Genomic DNA, 24,449 nt, shown 5'->3' with positions numbered 1-24,449 from the left:
CCTATGAATCCTTTATTGCCAGGTAAAAATGCAGAGGTTAGGTTGCATTTCTAAATATTAAACCTTACTTATATATCTGATAAGGGTCTAAAGGTGTAAAGAACTTTTACAACTCATCAATAAAAATACAAATAACCCAATTAGAAAATCAGCAAGAGATATGAATAAATATTTATCCAAAGAAGACATACAAATGACCAGTAAGCACATGAAAAGATGCTCACATCATTGGTCATTAGAGAAATTCACATCAAAACCACAATGAGATACCACTTCAAACCCGCTACGATGGCTACATTTTTAAAAAAAGGAAAATAAGTATTGGAGAAGATGTGGAACCCTCATACATTGCTGGTTGAACGTAAAATTGTGCAACTGCTTGGAAAAGAGTTTGGTAATTCCTGAAAAAGATAAGCAGGGAATTACTATGTGATCCAGTAATTCCACTCCCAGGTATATACTCCCCTCCCAAATTAAAAACATGCGGTCACATAAAAACCTGCACACAAATGTCCATAGCAGCAATTCATAATACTGTGGCTACAAAGTGAAAACAACCCAGTGCCTGTCAGCTGATGAATGGATAAATAAAACGTTGTATATCTGTACAATGGAATATTATTTGGCAATATAAGAAATAAAGTATTGATATATGCTACAACAAGGATGAACCTTGACAACACTATGCTAAGTCAAAGAAGCAAGTCATAAAGGACCATATACTGTATGTTTTCATTTATATGAAATGTCTAGAAAAAGCAAATCTATAGAGACAGAAAGTAGGGCTAGGGAACATGGGGATTTGAAGGGTATAGACTAAGAGGCGTGGGGTTTCTTTGGGGGTAATAAGAATGTTCTAAAATTGATTGTAACAATGGAAGCACAAAACTAAGGGCCACTGAATTGTACACTTTAAATGGGTGAATTATATGCTATACAAATTATATCTCAACAAAGCTGTTAAAATACTAAACCTTATATATTATCAATCAATATTTACTGAATGTCACATTATCAAAATAGTAGAGTACGTGAACCATGAATAACATTTTCTATATCAAGAACATAAACAATACCTGATCATCACTTTTAATTATCATACTCTTTTAAAATAAAAAGTATTAAAAGCTGTATATGGGAGAATGTAATTACCTTATGTTCACTATATTTCAATTTGGGACCAAGAACTTTTTCTAAATATGTAGCTTTTTCTTCCCACGTAGGCAGATCTCTATATTCTTTTTTCATTTTTTCCAGCCTATAGAAAGAAAACACAGAGTGTTATAGATTTAAAAAACAAGAAGAATATATATAGTAGATAAACAGAAGAATGCATACAGTATGATACATTTTTAAAAATGTTTAAAGAGGCAAACCAACAATATATTGTTTAAGGAAACATTGAACCTAAACTATACATTACATCAGGTTAACTTAATATTTACAGAACATTCCATCCAATAGTAGTAGAATACATATTCTTCTCAAGCACATTTGGAACATTCTCCAAGATAGATCATGTTAGCCACACACAAAAAAACTTCATAAATTTAAGAAGATTGAAATCATATGAAGCATCTTTTCTGACCACAATGGTATAAAACTAGAAATCAATTCTAAGAGAAAACTGGAAATTCACAAATATGTGAATATATGCATCAGACTTAGGAAAAAAGAGGTTCCTTAGTCATTCGGCTCAATGTTTATGAGTTAACTTTTGGGTCTGAGTAAAAATTATAAACACATACACACAATTATTTTTTAAATGTTCAGGAGCTGTTTCTGGTAATGACAGAATAGGTTATTTCAAATAAACCATCTCACTGCACAACTGAAAAAGCTAGACAAAAGGGCGCATCTGTGATACTTTCAACAATAAAGATAAATTTTTCAAAAATCTGTACAAAATATTTTTAAATATTGTTAAAGCAGCAGCCAGTTATAAAGGTAGAAAGGATGTGCAGATCCAAGATTCCAGAAAGAAAAGTCCAGACACTTTAAGCCTATTGTTTTGTGCCATTTTTCCTTCAAGTGGCCAAAAGTTTAGAAGCCAAGCCGAGATTTGATAGAGATAAACAAGGATGGGGGAACAAAAACCAGAGTTCAGACCCTGCCGAGGATGAGAAGCCACGGGAAACACCTAGGGGCTGAGTAGGGACCCTAAAGAGCTGTACACCAGGACTAAGTGCCTCCTTAAACATCATGCCCTAGCTGCCTCACACTAGTCTCGGCCCTGATGCTAGGATAAGAGTAAACCAGAAAAAGACTAATCCTCACAGGATCTGGAGCCCAAATCATTCCATTCATTTCAATCTTGATCTCCAGTGCATTAAGCTAATCTAAGATTGCTAATGGCCCTGGTCCAGCTGGTTGCAGGATGCAAAGAAGGCATGTCTTCTCTGGGAGTATATACGCCCGAGGGTCTCAAATTGGTTCTATAAATTTTCAAATATGTTCGGCAATCAACAAAAACTACTAGGCATAAGATAATGTAAGATTTGGCTGAAAACCATGAGAAAAAAGCTAACAATAGAAACAGATTTACAGGAGATCCAGAAAATGGAGCTATCAGAGAATTTCAATCTAAGATGGAACTGGAGGGTATAAAATGGAAAAATCTCACGCATGTGAACTCAGACAGACAAAATGTAAGCGCTGAAAAACCGATTTCCCACAAGTTTCTAGTTTACACAAAGCTGATAATATTGGAATTTTCTTAAATGATAGGGAATTAATCAGGAGTTGCCTCAAATCAACCTTGGGAAGTTTTGTTTATAGTTTCCAGGTCATGTACAAGAAATTATCCAAGTCAAGATGGTCATGAAAAATAAGCTGGATTAAACTTTGTTTGTATGACTGGCAGACTGGTTTTGTCAGCGCAGGGAATTTTCAAATCTGGTCTCCATTTGTTTTTTATTTTAACAGACTCTTACTGAACTTTCCCCTCTTTACAGTTCCTGCCCATAAATACAGTCTATCCCAAACTCACAATATACTTGCTTATAGCTCTCTATAATTTGCATGTCCTGAATTGCAATTCCTCTGTTATTCCTGAATAAACTAATCTTTTTGACAATTTTGAGCTTACCTCAGTTTACCTCTGTTACACTACCTTATAAATGAGTTTTCACTTCTTTTTTTTGCCATAGCATTGATTTTTTTTTTAAAAAAACAAACACCTACATATGATAAGTAAAACTCAGGAATAACCTCTAACCCTGTGAAATATAACCACAATGAAGGTTTCCGGACTAACAGCAAGCCCATGTCTCAAAGGAAAAAATTAATATACAAATAGCACATAAATAAGATTTAAAATTTTTTTGTTTTTTTACCTTTCCCGAGGTTGCTGCTGAAGTTTTTCAAGTCGCACTACAGAGGGCTGGCTGGACTGGGTTACTGAAGCTGGTATCCCAACAGTAACATTCAGGTCTGGGGATAAGAATGCTGGATATTCTATTGACTGTGGTATAATAATATTTCTGCAAAATGGTAATAAAGTTAAATATTGAAATTATACAAAAGTACACTTCTAAAACCAGTGGTAGCTATCACTTTAGAATCATTCTCTGTTTTATACTGTAAGCTCACCTATCCACCTTGGACCATCAGAGGATAGAGCTAAGAAAGACAAAAGTCAGGAATCCTGAGAAAACTGCTCTCCTGAGAACTCTTACTACTAAAATCCTGGGCAGTAAAAACGGGCAAGAAGGACCTAAAGTTCTAAAGAGAAGTAGAAAGTGTTTGAGCCCAGACCTCTCTCCCAATCTCCAGATTACAAATCTCTATCTCATGAAGCAGTCAAGTTGACACACAAAATTAACTATCACAAGTCCACCCTTTGTCAACCTGGCACCCATAAACATTTCCTTGAATCACCAGCTGAAAACAATAACATGGTCACAATTCCTCTTAACATGCTACAATCATCCTGCACACAACCAAACACTCGCCAGCCCCTTCCCCAGAAGAGGAGCGCAAAGTCCCTTCTCCTTGATATTCTGAAACTTAAATATTACGGTGCAAGGTTAACAATACTTAAATATTATGATATAAAGTTCATAATATATCTTATGTTAAATGACAAGATGATCAGAGGGAAGAAAATAAAGATTTTGCGATATGTAGGGTGTCCCCCCAAAAATGTCTACACACTTTGAATTATTAATTCCGATGGTTAAATCTGAAGAGAAACATCAATTGAGCTATCAGCTGTTAAGTGTGGAGACATTTTGGGGGGACACTCCGTATATATTTTCTCAGATCACTGGGTAAATGGGCGAGAGTAGCACACCCAAATGAGAAATATGTTGCCTCAAAGTCCAGAGGTCCACTACATGCTGTACCTCTTTTTCGGTTTATGAGGGGCCAGATTCAACTTCCCCTTCACCTTAGCAGGAATATTTTTACAAGCCCCATACCACCAGATTCCTAAAATTTCCCTGGAGTAAGCGGCTCGTGAATTTTGGCAGACTTACTTCCCACCCTGGCGTGCAAGTGTCTTACCCATAAGCCTAGAGCTACATGTGGTGCCAGGAGGGTACTAGAATGGGCAGGGGGTAATTTTGTTAATTATATAATTGTCTAATCACTATTCTGTACACTTGAAACTAAAAAAAAGTCTAGTTTTTGTTCACTTGATCCAAACAGCATAATGTCATCACTGCGATGGGCCAGTGTGATAAGTTGTGTAAGTCCCTTTCCCTGCACTAAACTAAGGCAGGTCTGGCATTTCCCATTCACCCACAGTGGGCCATCTTTTGGTCCATGTTTGAGCAATCAACCAGCCAAACTATCAGAGTTCTTTCTAACGCCCCAAGCTACAACATAAGTCTCTGCCTAGTGGGCCCAAATCAATAGATTTTGTGTGATGCAACTTTATGTTTCTTCCACCATTATCACAATTATGGAGGCTAACAATTCACAAGGTCTGCAGGATGAGTTGGCGGGCTGGAGGCTCCGGAGCTCATTGTGTCTGCCGGCTGGAGATCCAGCACCGGTAGATGTTTCCATTTGCATCTAAAGGCAGGAAAAATCCAACGTTCCAGCTCAAAGGCAGTGAGGAAGAAGGATTCTCTTACTCAGGGGAGGGTCAGATTTTTTGTTCTATCCAGGTCTTCAACTGAATGGATGAAGCCCACCAGCATAAGGGAGGACAACCTACTTTACTCAGTCTACTGATTTAAATGTTAATCTCATCCAAAAACACCCTCACAGACAAACCTAGAATTTTTGACCAAATATCCATCTGGGCACCACATGGCTCAGTTAAGTTGACACATAAAATTAACTGTCACACCACTAAGGCACTGCCTTAGCTCAGACTGGCATTCTCTCTCATGTTCACTAAATAACCACAGTTTCCTCCAGTCCTTGACCTCCAACCCTGAACCCTTTCTGTCCACATTCAATCCTATTGATACAACCGTTATAAAATGTAAGTTGATCATGATATTTCTCACACTTAAAATTCTACAATGGCTCTACATCTGCAACATCTCCAAACTTGTCCAGTGAAGAGCTCCTGTGGGTAGAGGACAGTGAAGGTCTCCGGGGGTGTAACTTCTTATCCCATTCATACTACAGTCATTTTTGTTACATGTTACCTTTGCATTAAGCCATTAGCTACTTGTGGGCAGAGACCAGGCCTCACGTATCTTTGTATTTGCAATGCCTTGGGGGGATAGCAGACATTCAGCAAATGTTTACTGAATCAATGAATGAATGGATAAGGAAATAACAATCAATAAACATAAGAAAAACATCCCACTTTACTGTTTCAACACATCGCCAGTATCAAATGGACAAAACTTATTTTTAATAATAATTCCCAGTGTTGGTGAGCTAAAGGACAATAAACGCTTCAGAATATAATTTCCTATCCTATACCTAATTCCCTAATTCCATTTCTTATTCTTAGCACTATAGATTAAAATATGTCTCTCGGGTGCTTATTTTTCTTTGATCTATTTTTACTGTTGAAATTTCAAGGCTGGTTGGCACATTATATTTTAAGTTACTTTTGGTTTGCTAATGATGTTTTTTGACCATAGATTTTTGCTGGATTTGGAAGTAGCAACTGGAATGTGTGGAAATTAGGTAAACACTAATGTACAGCAGAGCAGAAAACTAAAAACTATTGGACACCTTGATCTTAAAAGTCTCTCCCTTCTGCCCCACTGGCGTGGTTCAGAGGTTGAGAATCAACCTAGGATCCAGGAGATAGGGGTTCAATTCCAGGTCAGGGCACATGCCCGGGCTGCGGGCTCGATCCCCAGTAGGGGGCGTGCAGGAGGCAGCCGATCAATGGCTCTCTCATCACTGATGCTCCTCTCTATCTCTCCTCCTCTCAGCTTCCTCTCTCTGAAATCAATAAAGACATACATATATTTTTAAAGTCCCTCACTTTTTTCTACAAAAGGAATATCTCACTGGCCAACTTTCGTCATCAGGTTACCCATCCTTTCCTTCCTTCAGCCATGAAGCTGGCACCCACCTCCTTTATTTTTCTTATCACCAGATTTCTTCACAGCTCTCTTCAGGGCTATACCCAGAAATTCAAATTTCCTCCCTCCTTTTTAGGCAAAATAATTCACTGCTCTCTTTACCTTGGAGACTAACCTGTTCTGGCCAGGTCCTAACACAACCAAAATGCTCCATCGAACAGATTAAATGTTTGAAAAGCTACACAATCTGACAGTGTTAATCAGACTTCAAACACTTACGTCGCAGGGTCTGTTCTTTCTGGAGGCGGTGCAGTATTCATAAACATGGATGGTTCAACAATTTTCTGGAGAGGTTTTAACTGAAGAAATGGTAAGTATATTTTAACACTGGTTAGTGGCAGTTACAGTTCACCCTAATACTACTATGCTCCAGGACTACTAAATAGGCCTTAAACAATACATATAAGGAGAAAAGAAATTAAAAGAGAAAGAACTAACATTTATTGAGTACTAAACATCTGCCAAGAATTTTATATCTTTAATATTATTTAATCCTCTCAATAATCCTATGAGGTAGATAACTCTGCCTATTTCACAGATAATACTGAAGATTAGTAATTTGTTCCAGGTTACCCAGCAGGCACGAGCGCCAGGATTTGAATGCAGCTTTATCTGCACCCAATGCAGTACTCTCTCTGACATTATCATGACAGGTAAGCAGGAGACTATATTACTGAAAAGTTCATAGACAGAAAGTCAAGTTGAAATTTTATCCTATTTCCCACTCTCTTCCATACAATACCTTTGTTCCTTGTTTTTAGTAGAATCCACCTACATAAAACAGTTGCCCAGTTTTATTTGAAAATGATATTTCTACCTAAGAATGGGATTGTTACATGCTATACTTATATTCAAACACAAAACCTATGTCTGAAGTTGATAAACTGACTGTCACAAAAAAGACTAAACAATTAGGGGCCCCTATGAGACCTAATTCATTATAAGAAAGAAAGATAACAGGCAGAAGGAAAAAAATCGAAGCAGAGAAATAGAAAAGAAAAAGCTTTCGTGCTCCTGGCTTTCATCTCTATATTACTTACTTCTGACTCAAAATGCATTAAAAATTATGATCTACCATACGCAAATATTTAAAAATACATCTTATAGATTTATCAGTTAACATGACAGATTTTTTAATAAGACTGAAACCACTTTCAATTCATAATGAAAAAACAAACAAGACTATAAAATTAGCAAAATCTAAAAATGAAAGATTATATGCAAAGCATATGGGTCACTTCCCTATATAAACACAGCACTAATGGGACTGGACTTATAAATGCCCCAAAGTTGAGATAATGCCCAGGGATAGCAAGAATTATTTGAAACATTTGATGAGGATATATGATTGTACAACTTTTCTAGAACAATTCCTTGAAAAATTCAATGTTTTAGACAATAATTTCTACTCTAGAGAATCTAACCTGTGGGCACAGTGAAAGGACATAAGCTAATGGACACAACTTTCACTACAACATGGATACATGCAGTGAATTAAAGGGGCAAGCCAAAGCTAGGAACCTATCTTCTTTGGGCATGAATATCTTCTATTCATCTTTCTTGATGAATCAAGGAAGATACAAGTAACACCAGACATTGAAATAAACATAGGAAAAGGAGCATATGTGATCAGAGCACGAGTATTATCTGAATAACATCAATGACTCTATATTTAACAAGTATTTTTAGATATAAAAATCCACACTCACTTCTTGAATACTTGAACAATTTTGTTTTCAATTACGTAAGTATGTGAACACACACACACACACGAAAGTTTTATAATAAAGATATTTTGAATAAAAGATCATTATTTTAAAAGAGATAAGCAAATAATAGCAAAATTTCATTTTTCTTTAGGCTGGAAGAAACAGCATTCTTCTAAAACTATTTATTATCAAACTGGAAAGGATTGAGGCTCAGAAGGGGATGGTGTGACTGAAGAGCTGCAGTAGAATACTTTTTAAAAGGGGAACTAACCTGATGTGAAAATCCATAACCAAAGTTTCCATAGGAAAACATAAATTCCACCTCCATGCTGCAGACAAACTAAACATGTGGCAAATTTATTTTACAGTTTGATGAGATATTTTAATAAAGTGATAGCAAGTGATATTTTTACTTCACAAATTTACGTTAGAAAACCAAAGCGTGAATCTCCTGATTTATAAACAACAACAAAAAAACAAACAAAAAACCCAAACAAACAAATAAGAAAACCACATTTACACCAGGAACTTCTATAGAAGAATCTATGGAGTTACTGAAATTTTAAAAACTTTTGTGTTAAAATTAAGGAATGTTATATGACTAAGATGTGCTGAATATCAATTTATAATTGTTAATAGGATTATGCTGAGATACATATATGTGTGTGTATATATATTTTAAAGTATTTACTCACACTTCTCCCACCTCCACTTCCATTTTCAGATAATACTTTGAGATTTAGACTCTGAACCCAGTTCGCTTATATGTGAAATGAAGGAGGGTGTCAGAGATTAGGACCTCAAATGTCCATCAGTCTATTTTTTATGTTCCTTGTCCCTGTTTTGGCCATTGGCAGCAGAAGCCTCTCTGAACAGAAGATCAATTAATCAAGATAATAACTTTTTAAGTCCTTAAAAAGAAATTCAAATAAGAACTATAAACAACTCTTCAGAAACTCAAGGAGAAAGATACTATTTCCTCAGCAAGTGAGGATTCTGAGCTATGCAGTCAAAGCAGCAGCTAGAGGCATTTTACTCTCTTACCCAATGATTTCTAATCGTCCAGTTCACCATTTAGCAGTAAGATGGAGCATTTTAAAAAAATGGTAGAGATGAAGATTTTGTGAGTAAATATTGCAGTTTGTATTTAATATATTTCCATTAATTCAAACAGTGTCTAGTAGGGTAACCAAAGAATAAAATCAGAGGCTACAAACAATATCAAAGTAAAGTTATATGAAGTGTTAAGTGTGGGCACAAAACTTTGGAAGTTTCAGTAAAGCTCTTACTGTGTTTTCTTCATTCAACATTTGAAATTCTTCAGTAAAGCACCCTTTCTAGAAAAAAGTAATAAATAATAAAATTATTAAATATAGATCACTCATGCATATAATCTAAACCATTTCATAAATTTAAAAAAATCAGGTAATGATTTTTAACGCACATATTAATTTAGTAGCTAAAATACAAATAAAATGAATATTTGGAATCAAAATTCTAGGTTGTACCAAAAATAAGTATTAATACTTATATTTACGTTTTAGACAAAAATGTTCTTGCTAGTTATAGTTCCTCTTTTTGGAAGTCTTAGAGGAACTGCCTACCGTACTTTCAGGGATCATTTCTATAGTTTGTTATTGAAGGATTACTTAAACATAAACCTACATGATAAGCTGACTCCTGACAGAACTAGGGGGCATCTCTCATCTTTCGGGGACTTTTGGGATCTTTTAAACCAGGTAAAGCTTTGGTGTCCTTGGTCACCATCTCTGATCATCATCTCTGCTGTGCTATCAGCTCTCCTACCTATTCCAACATCGACGGTCCCCTTTCTTCCCAGCATTTCCCACTGCAGCTCGTGAATTCCCCATTCCATGATTAACAAACCACCTCACATCTTTAACTGATCCACCAAACATCCCCCCTTTACTTTACCTGAGACCTGGCTGGCCACTAAGAACGCTGTTTCCCTTGTGAACTCAAGTGAAGGCCCACATACCTCACGGTCAGGAGGCAGAGTAACATCCTCCACACTCCCTTCCACTGCTTCCATGCAGATATAAACAGTTTTCCTTTCAGACACTCCAGTCACTAACTCTCACTTAGTGAAACACATAAATCAGTTAAAATACTACAATAATAAGTAGCAATATACCCGTTACCTAGGTAAAACAAGTTCAAACATTTGTTTAATTTAGCGAGTGTTAAAACTGTTTTGACATTTTGCCGTTTGCTTTCTCTGTGGGTACATATACATGTTTACTGCACCATTTATAAGTTGCAGCCATCATGTCACTTCACTCACCTTGCATACTGCAAAAATTAGGATATCCTTCTACATAACCACAATATTAGTACCATACTTTAGAAAATGAACAATAATTTTATAATTTTATCTAATATTCAGTATATATTCAAAATTTCCAAATTTTCACAAGAATGTCTTTTGTAACTTTTTCAAACTTGTATTCAATCAAAGTTGTTGTATTTCTTTTCATCTAGAACAGCTGCTCCATTTTTTAAAATGACCTTAACTTTTTAAAGAAGCAAAGCTGATGAGTCTCCCATTGTGTATCTGCCTTATCATGCCATCATGGCATTATTTAACTTTTCCCTATGCCCTGAAAGTTAGGTCAGCTAGGTCTAGACTCAGCTTGGTTAGGCTTGGGTTAAACATTTTCCATGAGAATAACTGATAGGTTGTGTCCATCATATTGCACCACCTCAGGTGCTAAGTTGTCCACAGTTACTTACGCTGAGTCAAGCTCTTGGTTAAGGTGGTAACCATCTCCTCTCTCTACCGGACAGGCACACTTCCCCTTCGTAATAACCTGTGGGCTCTGCGGCACCATGCAAATATCTTATTCCCCAAGCACCTTTCAGCTAACGCTTTTCATACCATTGCTAACTCTTGACTGAATCATTTTCACTATAAAAAGTGGTAAAAATCATGAATTTGTAATTCTATCACTCCTTCTACATTTATGAACTGGCATTCTTCCATTTAAAAATAAAAAGCTTCTCTTTTCTTCTCCCTCTCCCTCCCTCCCTCCCTCTCTCTCTCTCTTTCTCATCAACAAGGATTCATGGATTTTTCTTCATTCAAAATTTGTAATGGGGAAGGGAACACTCTTAGGAAGGAGAAAGCAAGAAAGGAAGGCTCACAGAATCTGTGTATAAACTCTGCCCAAAACTTTGGCTGACCCCTGACACATGCACAGGGCAGACAGCAAGCGGCCCAGCTAAGGATAAAAGCTGAAATTTATGTTGCCAACTAAGACAAAGAGTTTGTCGTTTGAGTCTTATATTAAAACATTTCAGAAAGTGTAATAAAACGTGCTTAATTTTTCAGGTTGTATCACTGCCCTTCCAGAAAATAAATTTTCAATAACATTATGCTGTTATAAACCAAATCTTTTTTTTTAACAGCCACAGTGAGATATTGTTTCCTGGACACATGAGTTTGAAGGCAAATAATAAACAAAAGGAATCCATAGGGTACAGGTAAATCTTAACAATAAACACCAAGTGGACAATGTGATACCAAAATTAAAAAATGATTTTGACACATACCTGGATTATTTCATAAAGGTGTAACTGAACACGCCCTAACACGAGAGTATCATTTTCTTTGTTGTCATATTGTACTAGATCCAAGTAAATATTATTCCGCACATCATCTTGGCGTTTGGGAACCTTGATACAAAATACATATGAAAAGAAGCATTAAACTTTTAGTCTGAATTTCAGTTATAATTTCTGAATATATCCATAAATATATTATGTGCATATCTAATGATTAATTTGCATGTTATTAGCCTTATAACTTTGCAATCTCAGTCACATATACCCTAATGTCAACGAAAATCAGGATCTTATTTATGCCTAATGTCAATTATAGTCTTTTTGAAACACCCATGCCTACATTCTCTTTTAACTCCACACAGAAGTTTAGCCTCAACACTATTGAATTAATATTAAAAGTAATCCAGTATCTAGTATCCAATCCAAATAATCTAGGTAATCCAAACAGCCAGTACCAAAAGAAATCAACCCCCTTTTCAGTCTTTTTTCTTTAACTTTTTGATAGAATGTACACCGCTGTCTCAACTTGGAACTTTGAAATCTGTAATACAATACTATTATTATGTCACCTTATGTCATCAATGTGTCTCTCTCACATCAATGTTTCTCTCTCTCTTTCTCTCCCCCCCTTCCACTCTCTCTAAAAATCAATGGAAAAAATATCCTCAGGTAAGGATTAACAATAAATAAATAAATAAATAAATAAATAAATAAATTCCATACACTTTTGCTAAATAGAAAAAAAATCTCATGCCTCCCCACTCCAAAATTCTAAGTTTCTTTTTAAAAAATTTTAAGTGAAATATAACTGACATATTACTTTGTATTACTTTTAGGTGTACAACATGATTTGATATCTGTATGTATTGCAAAATGATTATCACAGTAAGTTTAGCTAACATCTATCACCACACAGTTACAAATTTTTCTTGTGATGAGAACTTTTAAGATCTACTCTTTAGCAACTTTCAAATATACAATGCAGTATAACTACTGTCACCATGCCGTACATTAGATACCCAGAACACATTTATAACTGTAAGCTTGTACCTTTTGAGCACCTTCACCCATTTTGCCTACCTCTAAAACTCTACCAGTGGCAACCACCAATCCATTCTTTGTATACATGAGTTAGGTTTGGGTTTTTTGTTGTTTTTTTAGATTCCACATTTATGCGAGGTCATACAGTATTTGCCTTCCTCTGTCTAACTTATTTCACTTAACATAATGCCCTCAAGGTCTATCCATGTTGTTTAAAATGGCAGGATTTCCTTCTTTTTTACAACTAAATAATATTTCATTAATATTTTCCTATAAAATGGGAAAAAATATTTGCAAATCATATATCTGATAGGTTAATATCCAAATATATAAATATATAAACTCATACAATTTAACAGACAAAAACAATCCAATTAAAAAATAAGACTTTTTAATCTATTCATCCTTGGATGGATACTTAGGTTTTATTCAATATATTGGCTCTTGTAAATAATGCTGCAATGAACATGCTGGTGGTGCAGATATCTTTTCAAGATAGTGATTTTGTTTTCTTTAAATAAATACCTACAAGTAGAATTACTGGATCATATGATAATTTTTAATTTTTTGAGGAACCTCCACACTGTTTTCCATAGTGGCTGCACCAATTTACATTCTTACCAATAGTGCACAAAGGTTCCCTTTTCTCCACATCTTTGCCAACACTTGCCATTTCTTTCAGATCACAGCCATTTTAACAGGTGTGAGGTGGTATCTCACTGTGGTTTTGATTTGCATTCCCCTGATGATTACTGATGGCACCTTTTCATGTGCCTGTGGGCCATTTGGATGTCTTCTCTGGATAAATGTGTATTTAAATCCTCTGCTTATTTTTTAATTGGATTGTTTTTTTCTGTTAAATTGTATGAGTTTATGTATTTATATATTTGGATATTAACCTCTCATCAGTTATATGATTTGCAAATATTTTTCCCCATTTTGTAGGCTGTGTTTTCATTTTGTTGATGCTAGTGAGAGCATATATATTTTGGGGGATTATTATAAAGCCTGAAGAGATTATCCACACAAAAATAATTGCAGAGATTTTATATAAGAATACAGGAAAGAGGAAAAGGGGGAGATGAGAGAAAAAAATGGTGTTCTATGAACTGACTGTTGTGTCCCCTCAAAATTCATACATTGAATCCTAAATCCCCAAGGTGATGGTATTTTAGGTGGGGTATTTGGGAGGTAATTAGGTCATTCGGGTAGAGCCCTCATGAATTGGATTAGTGGCCTTATAAGAAGAGACACAAAACAGATGATATCGCTTTGCTCTCTGCTATATCACTATAACGTTGAGAAGACGGCCAAGGGAAACCAGGAAGCAGGCTCTCACCAGACAATGGGCGTGCCAACACCTTGATCTTGAACTTCCCATTCTCCAGAAAGGTGAGAAATAAACATCTGAACAAGCCACCCAGTCTATAGTAATTTGTTATAGCAGCCCAAACTGACTAAGACGGGGTGAGAGATGGCAGATGAGAGGGAAGAGCAAGACAGAGAAAAATGCATGTGTGATAAACCAGACAATAAGATCTCAGGGGGAAAGACCACCAAGGTTGTGTATTTTACAGTAAGCTATTTCTTTCTGTTTTAAAAAGGTACTGCTTTTGTTTCTTTCCTATCCCCCCAAAAAGATATAATTAATGTAGCATATTTGAATCAAATGCATTCTTGTATCTAGAAGAGAACTTTAACATTACCTGTACAGAAAAATACTTCATTTCATCAAACTTAATCATAGTTTTCTTTTTATTATTGATATATGGCTTGCTTTGGGATAGCAAGCTACACATTTTTGTATATTTCACAATGTTGTTTATAGAGATACGAATGCACAAATTATTGTAATTCTGTAAATAGACTGAAAACACATAGATATTTAGGAAGCAAATTTGATTGTAATTAAACAATAATATATAATAAAATTAATCCATTAAATAATTCAGACCAAAGCTTAAGACTCAATCAAATAAAGAGGTAATTATAGAGCACATGAAACAATGAAAAATAGCATTTTTGCCCATCAATGTGAGGTACAATATAAGTAGAAAAAGGTTGATTCTTCCTTAGATCAATTCTCATATTTTTATCCTCACATTTCATTATAATTCCTTTGCAAATTTTTCTATATTTTAGGGTGAATAAACATTTAAAATATATAGTTGAAATTTTTTTCTAAGCATAATTATATAGAAATTCAAAAAATATGTAATTTGAGAGTAATTTTCTTTTAATTTTAAGACAACACAATTTAAAGCAGCATTCTACTCTGATTCACTTCACTATATACTTCACTTAATCTATGCTGGCCTGTATTTTTATCTTTCATAAAACTCCATGCATTAAAACAACTTTGTGTTTAAGATTTAACTAATTATCTTCAAAAATCTCTTCACTAATTCACTTATACAAAAAACAAACCTCAAATTTTCATAAGGAGACTGGGTTTATGCCATGCTAAATCTAATAATAGGTATTCAGCTTATTTAAAGATACCAAGATAGATAAATCCTTTAAACAGTGTTTAAGACCACAGTTATTACTCAGAAATAAATTAGTAATATCCAAGAAGATATATATTTTTCCTTTAACTTATATGGTGATTGAGGTGGGTTACAGATGGCTGAAAATCTTTTGTCACTCTCCACACCCAAGAGGGACATTTATTTTCCTCTGCTCTTGAATCTCACCTGGACCAGTGACTGCTTTAACACGCAATGGACATGACTAGGCTGGGACTAGGACAGGGTCAGAGAGGCACTAGCCAGGGTGCAAAATTTAAGGGGACACCAAAAACTTCAGTAACGAAGATTATTTAATTATCAATTAAATAATATTTTAATGTAATATATTTTTAAAATCAAAATGAATACAGAAAAAAGTAATAAAAGACAAGGCCCTGGGACTACATGGGAAGAGAGCCAGGTCCAGCCGTTTGGGCATCCCAGCTGAGACTCGCCTTCCAGGCGTCTCACTAAAGCACCAGGCACAGGGGTGAGCCATTGCAGATATTCCAGCTTTTTTGAACTGCCAGGTGGCTGCAGCCTCAGCTGTGACGGAAAGCAGAAGTACTACCTAGTGAATGCACAGCGATTCATAATAAAATAGTTACTACTTTAAGCCATTAAGTCTTAAGAGTGTCCAGTAATGCAGAAATATATAACTGAAACGGTGCTACGTGGTGACAACATGGTTCTTAAGTCAAAAGAAAGGATACTCTTAGGTGTAAAATGACTGCAGTTCTTTATATGAATAGCCACACAGCCAACCTATAACAATCAAAATAAAAATACAGTGAGTGAATTTTTTAAAAGTTAACTCTTCTTCTATTTTACTCTACACCAAACTACATACGTTTTTTTAAAGCTCTACTTGGTTAGTCTTTCTCATTAAAAATAGAAATATCTAGTGATTGGAAAACAGCAGAACGCACAAATGCAGAAGCAAAACAGCCAGGATTCGTTTAAAACAAACCTAAAATGAACAATACAAAGCAAAACAATGGTTCATCACCGACTTAAATCCACCCGTCACTATTTGAATCATTTTTATTTCATATTACGTTAGAAGTGGTAAAATGTAGCATCTTGCATATAATAATATGCCTTGCTTGAGATAAGCTTTTTTATCCAGTATCCTAAAACCACTTCATTCATTTAAGAATCATTCATTAACTATAATATGCCGAGGGCTGTGAAATACTCATTCTCTCTTAGACAAAGTGTTTCTAAAAGTTAGAGAAAATTATATCTTGTGTTTAACCATAAAATTAAATATAAAATGAATACAGGCACATTTAAAAGTAATATGCAGTATTAGCCAAATATATTTAGCCATGTTTGGCATTAAAAAAAAAAAGAGCAAAAGCAATAGCAATATTATATTAAACATTATGAAACAAAATAAATGGCCCAATAGTATTTTTACACGTAATGTCATTGGTTTTAGAACAATACAGAGAAGATGTTAGCATTCAATATTTAATTAAAAGAATACTGTATCTGAATGATGAAATCCTAAAGTAGAAAATACTATGGTCTACTTAATGAAACATAGGTATGAAATATTATGGAAACAGAAAGATTCTAAGTTTTCAAATACAAAAGGAGGGATTTTAAATGGTATTTGCCCCAGGTGATGCCACGAATCTTTCTTTCTTAAAATCAGGTTGTACGTGAGGATGAAACAGGAAAGTATGCCTACAATTTTGTTTATTCTATACAATGCAGATCACTGGCTGCCTGCCCAATATCTCAACATGAAGCCATGGGCAACTGCCTTAATCTTCCTGTGTTTCAATAGCTCTTTACACTTTTACATAATAGATCTACATAATATAAAAAAGAGGTTTAACACTCAAAAATATAATAATGACCATTCACAGACTGCAGATAACAAATGTTGTCACAGAATCTGAGACCCATCTGCAGCCCAAAGCAATGACCATGTCAGTATCTTCACCCCTGAACACTCTCAACATGAGCTTAAAATAGGAAAGCAACCAGAAAACTATTCACAAAAACACTTTTTTCTCTTTTTTCTTTATTTTTATTGTTGATATTGTAGATGTACCCATTTCCCCCCCTTTGGCCCCTCCACCCAGCTCCTGCCCCCACCCCCTTTCCTCTGGCCATCACCACACTGTTGTCTGTGTCCATGACACAAAAGCACTTTCTGTGTCTAATTTTAAGATACAGGTTTCTCACTTTTTTTTCTAAAAATAGGCTATGACTATCAGAAACAGGAGCAGTGGGTTGTGATGTAGTTATCATTGTTTACACATTTACAGACCTTGCAAAATATCTCAAAATAAACCCCAGAACTTTCAAAGAGGAAATGGTGTGACTAAATCATGCATTGGAAGGAGCTATCAATTACATGCCAAATATCAAAAACTCCAGTGGACCTTCAAGAGAAGCTTTTTCATATCTAGCAACATGTAATTCAAATAAAGAAAATGCAAACTATGAAGTTAGAAAGCGTGAGTGAGATCAGAATGGTTTTCAAAATGCCAGTTCTAAAAAGATGCAGAAGTCACATTCAAGGGTATGGATTACAGAAATGAGTGTATCAACATAATGACATGCATAATTGCTTACAGCCCAAAGCGATTTCAAAGAATCTTTTCTAAATTTAGATTCAGGCTTACACTCTATGATATAAGAAAGAAAGTGTTATATAATTATATAGGTAAATGCACACCATGGTCATTTTGTAGAAACAAAAATGTATACATTAATATAGCCTTACTATTTCCCCCCAAAAGGTGGTGGTAAATTAATCATATATTTTTTCAATCAAGAAAATGTGTTAGTATTAATAGGAGATAGAGAAGAGGGATAAGAGAAACTCTTATTCCATAGCTGTAACTACTTTGACAGTGTTCAGAGAAAAAAGGTGGCTGTAAAGGAATACCACAATATTTGACAGTTCTAAACGTACACAGGTCCTCATGTCCTATACCCTGTAGCGCCCAAAAGAGAAAACTGATTTTTCTGTTCCTCGGTCTAGATATTAAGTCCTACCTGTGTATCTGGGTGCATGTGTTTGATTCTTTTCCCTGGGGTTTATTATTTTTTGGGTGAGAGAGAGACGTGGGGTCAATTTTCAAACTATAGCTCAAAGGTTCCTAAATCTGACAATAAATACCATCACCTTAAGAGCGCAATAAAAATAGCGATTCCTAGGCCCTGTTCTCAAATTCTAAGTTAGCAGATAGTAGGTGGGGCCCAAGAACCAATGTTTTTAAAAACTATTCCAGTTGATTCTTATGTAACTTTACTTTAGGAATCTCTAATATAGAAAACTTTTTTTTTCTGTTAATCAGGATGTTTTCCATAATTTCAGTGATCATTAGAATGCTTTTCTAACTCATAAAAATGAAAAATTGATGGATATGTTATCAGAGAATACCATTTCCTATGCATACTTTTGATTTCCAAATAATAAACATTAACGAGTCTTAATGTAAAATAAGAAATAACTTGTATGAACTTATTAGGGATTAGTCACACATACCACATCCCCAAATGGCACCAAGTTTTCTGTTTCAGGTTTTACTTTATGTTCTTTACTTTCAGACTCTCTATAACTTTTTTTCAGCATCTACGATGTAAATAAATTAAAACTTTAGAAGGCAAAGAACAACATTACAAAAAGTTTACTTCAACTCAATTTTATGAGTATCTAGTATCAGGTACTATATTAGGAAGTGTGATATTAACATGACTAGAAAACTTGTCCCTACCCTCAACAAGTTTATCAATAAGTTAGCAGAGAAACAAAGGAGAGAAGTACATGGTATCATAAACAATGAGGTTTTTTTAAAAAAGAAATTATCTTTATTATTGAAAGTATTACAGATGTCCCCCTTTCTCCCCCCATCGCCCCCACTCCCACCCCACCCTCACCCAGGCCTTCATGGCACTAAACAATGATTTCTTCTTGCTAACTGAAAAAGACCATCATTACCACGTTCCAGTCTTAATTTGATGTAGACTAGGTACTGTATCCAACAAAGGGCAGTGATCCTACTTGCAAATTACCCCACTATTCCTTCAGGTATCAGTCATGGAAGGAACTGAAATATAATCCTTTGAAATAGTTAGTACACCAGAATGAAGCAATGAACAGATGGTCTGGGGATTTTATTGTCGTAATTTTCTCCAGAGTAACTTCATTAACTGGTATTTGTGGGTTGGTATTTGACTTTGTTCTACAGGCTCTAGTCACTACACACAATGATTAGCCTTTAAAAATTAAAAGGCATTTTAATATAGATTTAAAAGTAAAAGGAGGAGGGGGGAATGGAAGGGAGAGGCAAGAGGAATAGGGAAAAACTGCCTATTAAAAATATAACTTAAAAGTTGCCATTTGTGACAACATGGATGGATCTTGAAAATACCATGCTAAGTGAAGTAAGTCCGACAGAAAAAGTGAAGAACCATATGATTTCACCCACATGTGAGATATAAAACTGAAAGCAACAAATGAACAAACAAGACAAACACACACTCACAGACGTAGACAACACTAGGGTGATTATCAGAGGAAAGGACGCTAAGGATAAGGGGGTCAAATACTACATGGTGGTGGAAGAGCTGACCTTGGGTGATGAGCACAGAATGCAACATACAGATGACGTATCATAGAATTAATTGTACACAAAACCTATATAATCCTATTAACCAATGACACCTCAATAAATTTAATTAAAAAAAATCTAACTTTAAAAGAATTATATTTATCCCCAGTCCTTGCTAAACTTGAATTAACATAACCTTATTTACAAACATTAACTTCCCAGGAATCTTCGTTGTGATGTGTCATTCAAGAATCACTGTTTGATTTTTAAAGTATATAACAAATCCTTAGTTATGTTAAAATTTTTGTTTTAAAGTATGTAATACCTTAGTTGTATTGAAAAATTTGTTTTATATATTTTGGATCATTTTGTTATTGTTGCATCTAACTGGTTTAATGTGTTTTATATACAAGGTAGGGCAAAAGTAGGTTTACAGTTGTGAGTATGCAAAACACAGAATTTATTCTTATATTATTATTATATTATTTTCTATATGAACTGTAAATCTACTTTTGCTCCACCATATATATGTGTATATATATACACACACACATATATATGTATGTATATGATTTAATATGTAGTTTAAGGTAATTGAGTGACAATTACTGCATTGTCACATAAATATCAAACTGTGGTACATTATATATGTATTTAATGTGGAACCTCATGCTTTCTAATGTTTTGATAACATTATGGAAGTCTACTTTGAAAGGACTTTTATTACTTTTTTGAATGTACAAAATAATGAACAAATTCAAAATAATTAGGAAAAAACACCTTTAAAATACTGATGCTCAATTTATCCTTAACAAAGTGGCAAAAAATCCTACCTCCCCCCTCATTTTACTACCTTTTTACTTTTTCTTCCTCATCTGAGCAAAGCTCTCTTCAATGACAGCAACATGAGCAAAACGATTATTTGACAAAATTCTATTAGAATCTTGAACAAAAGTTCTAGAAATCAGTCTCATAAAGTCTCTGACACCACCTAGAATTTCTCCTGAACCTGTAAAAATTTTTAATTTCAGTTAATTCTACAATGCCTATCATCTCTGTCACTTTGGGCCACACCCTGAATAGAAGTCCCTCGGCACTTCTGTAATATTTTAAACAAAAATAAAATAAAAATAAAAAAGTCAGTACATTCACTCGCATTGTTCTGAACTTCTTTCCCAGTGACCTTCTTGACCACTTCCTTCATTCCACAGTTTTTTTGAAAACCACTAGCCTACAGGCTCACCTTCCCCTAGAATATTCCGACTTCCTAGCCCTAATGGATACCTCACTACCCTTACATTAAGTATCATTATAACCATATGCCTGGCATTGCGCCAACTCCAGCTTGGAAGGGCTCCTGCCCTCAAGAAGCTCAGTCTGGCCCGGCCGGCGTGGCTCAGCGGTTGAGCATCAACCCGTGAACCAGGAGATCACGCTGCGATTCCCAGTCAGGGCACAGGCCCGGGTTGCGGGCTCGATCCCCAGTCAGGGGCGTGCAGGAGGCGGCCGATCAATGACTCTCTCATTGATGTTTCTCTCTCTCTCTCCCCCCTCCCTTCCTCTCTCTGAAATCAATAAAGATATATTTTTTAAAAGTTCAGTCTGGTACTGAAGACAGACAGGTGGAAAAACAATTACAGTTTCACTAGAAGAAAATCAACTTCTGAGAAGAAGGAATTTTGTCTTTACTTTCTCTTTGCCCGGCCCAGATCTTCCACGTGGAAAAACGAGTTAACTTATTTGGTCAGATTTTGCCATGCACTGTGAAAGGTGCAGGTACATGGAATTATTAACTCTAAAAAAGAATTGTTTTAACCCTCTTTTATCCTGCCCAAGCTTAAGAGCAGCAGCTTCTTCTCACCCTCTGTGGTTTCCTGTCCTCATGAAATAAGGACACTTACAGCAAGGCCCAGGGATTACCCCCTAGAGTAGCAAGAGAAAATATTAGAACTTAGCAATTTTCTTTAACAAATAAGAAAGTATGCATATACAGCTGACTCTAAGCAGTATACAAATATTCCGAAGGAAAGTGTGAGTTCCATGCTCAGAGGGGTTCATATGACTGCCCTCATGCTTTCAGGGTGCTGTGTTTGCTAGCTAGGTGGATCGCCCCAATAGTAGACTATTTAGCTTGCTTTACAAATAGATGAAAACTGACCTTAAAAAATTTCATGGCAAAGCATTTTAAAAAGTTGGCAAACATAAAAAGACGTACCAGGTGTGAGCTGGTATGTCACTGTAGTTTTTTGGGTTTTTTTAAATCCTCACATAAGGATATGTTTATTGATTGAGAGAGAGAGAGAGAGAAAGAGGGAAACATCCTGTCAGAGTGAAACATCCGTCAGTAGCTTCCTGCATGTGCCCCGACCAGGGATCGAACCCACAACCTAGGTATGTGCCCTGACAGGGAATCAACCCACAACCTCTTTTGGTGTGCGGAACAACACTCCAACCACTGAGCCGCCCTGCTGGGGCTCACTGCAGTTTTGATTTGCATTTCCCTAACAGCTAGTAAAGCTGAGCATCTTTTCATATACTTGCTGGCCGTCTGCCCACTTTTCCACAAATACTGATGGTCACAACCCTGGAGCAAGAGAGGAGCGAGGGGTAAGATTCCAGCACCAAGCCCCATTCCGAAGGCCTATGAACTACCCCAGAAACACAGGGCAAATAAGGAGGGTGGGGAGAGAGTCAGGAAGGGAGGTGACAATGCTTCAGGTGGGTTTGAAAAAGTAAAACATGAAGAAATAGAGGGAGAGGAGCCTACACAGAATAAGTGTAAAAGCATAAAGAAGCAAGGCACAGTTTATATTACATGTTGTTATATTGATATAATATATGAAAACTGATAAACAGACCAGTGGAGTAGAATAGAAAGTCCAGGGGAAAAACCCAAATACATATGGTAACTTAGTATAAAGGTGACATCTCCAGTCATTAGGGAAAAGATTTAAGAAATTAAATAAATGATATTAGGACATTTATTTGAAAAAAGAAAAGAGCCTCAGGAATTGAAAACAAGGGTAACAAGTTCCTGGAGTTTAGCCCTTGAACCACATAAATGAAATCCCAACGATGCCGGTGGCAGCCCCTAACATTTACTGACTCTACTCCGTGCTTTGCACTGTTCAGCTCTTTTAGCATATCTCCCTGGCTCTTCAGACAACCCTATAAGTAGACAGTAATTACTGTATTCATTTAACAGCTAATAAAATGAGGCCTGACAAGTTAAGTGACTGTCAAGCTCTCACAAGTAAGCCCCCAGGTGTGACCGCCTTCCAGCCGGGGCGCGCACGGAGCCCTTTGTCCCGCCCGTCGTCCCGCCCCGGCCCTCTGGCGGTCGGGCAGGGGAGGCTCCATGGGGGGGGGGCACTCACGTTCAGAGGCCGGTGCCCTGTGCCCTCCTTGGCCCGTCCTCGGGCAGACCGGTGGTCTTGCCTCACTCCTGGAAGTTACCGTCTGCAGGAAACTCCGACCCTCCGATGCGCGTGGTTTCCCGGGAGTTGGGGCTCCGCCGCGGTGCCCGGCTGTGAGCAGGGGCCGCCCCGCCCGCCGTGGTCGCCGGCTGTGCTGGAAACCTGGGCGCCGGCTGGGGAGCCCCATCCACCCACCCTCCGCAGGGCGGGTCTGCGCCTAACAGCCGCCTGCTGTTGCGCAGGCGCAGTCCTCTCACCGCCCCCACCGGCAACCCCCCAGGCACATGCGTAGAACACTGCGTGACCCCCCATTTAGGGCCGGCTCCTGCGCGGGCCGGCTTCGGGGCGTGCGAGCTTGGCGAGCCCGGAGGATCGGCCCGAGCGCGAGCCCGGCCGCCCAGGCTCCGCGGGCAGGAGGCCGGCCCGTGCGGGACAGCGAGGCCGCTCGGCGGTTACTGAGCACCTGCTCATTTTCTGGTCCGCCCCTTAGCCCGGCACACGCCCTCCTCCCCGCACTGTGCTTTCTGGGGACCGACAGGATCAGTCATCTATTCCTCGAGTGCCGGACTAGACTGTTCAACTAGACTGTTGTATTTCCAACAGTCTAGTTGAACATCTTGACTCAAGTGTCCCATAGACTCGTAACACAACTCATTAATACACATCTTACCCCCCCCCCCCCCCACCGGCCTCTAGTGTGTTCCAAACTCATTTTAACACAGCAATGTCACATCCAAAAAACTTAAGGCTTCAGAGACATGTTTGAATTCTAACCCTAAGTATTTGCACCCCCCTCTTTCTCTTCATGGCACCTAGTTTAAGACACTTGACACACCCATGACTGGGCCTACCCTGATAATACAGGATAATCTCCGTATTTCAAGGTTCACAACCTTAATCACATCTGCAAAATGCCTTTTGCCATGTAAGGTTCCAGGGACTGGTATATGGACAGCTTTGGAAGACAATATTCAGCCTACCACAATCCCCCACATTGGTTTTCTCATATTTCTCCTTGATGATACTGTTTCAGGTGTGGTGTCAGCTCTAATGAGCATGGTGGCTTCCTTGAAGTTTGCTGACAGGGAGGACCGGACCATGA

The 24,449-nt window shown here is 36.9% G+C and overlaps 1 protein-coding gene across 3 annotated transcripts in view; it reads right to left on the bottom strand.

Annotated features, from left to right (window-relative positions):
• The window catches only part of CATSPERT (catsper channel auxiliary subunit tau), a 61,228-nt gene extending 37,786 nt beyond the window's left edge, over positions 1 to 23,442 (bottom strand). The window contains exons 1-7 of one of the 3 annotated variants that reach the window (XM_016208845.2): positions 23,309 to 23,442; positions 11,789 to 11,911; positions 9,505 to 9,552; positions 8,487 to 8,555; positions 6,726 to 6,805; positions 3,336 to 3,482; positions 1,153 to 1,258 (exon numbers count right to left, since the gene is read on the bottom strand). In XM_016208845.2, coding sequence (XP_016064331.2) covers positions 1,153 to 1,258; positions 3,336 to 3,482; positions 6,726 to 6,805; positions 8,487 to 8,555; positions 9,505 to 9,525 — 423 coding nt within the window. In that variant the 5' untranslated portion in view covers positions 9,526 to 9,552; positions 11,789 to 11,911; positions 23,309 to 23,442. Of the gene's footprint in view, positions 1 to 1,152; positions 1,259 to 3,335; positions 3,483 to 6,725; positions 6,806 to 8,486; positions 8,556 to 9,504; positions 9,553 to 11,788; positions 11,912 to 18,865; positions 19,112 to 23,308 lie in introns of those variants that run through there. The other 2 variants (XM_016208842.2, XM_087819666.1) reach the window with 2 other exon arrangements.
• Positions 23,443 to 24,449: the final 1,007 nt, after the last annotated feature.

Source organism: Miniopterus natalensis, chromosome 8 (assembly GCF_054644295.1).
Source record: "Miniopterus natalensis isolate mMinNat1 chromosome 8, mMinNat1.hap1, whole genome shotgun sequence".
NCBI lineage: Eukaryota > Metazoa > Chordata > Mammalia > Chiroptera > Miniopteridae > Miniopterus > Miniopterus natalensis.
The sequence above is the reverse complement of the archived record's forward strand: the minus strand, read 5'-3'. Positions and strand labels throughout refer to the sequence as shown.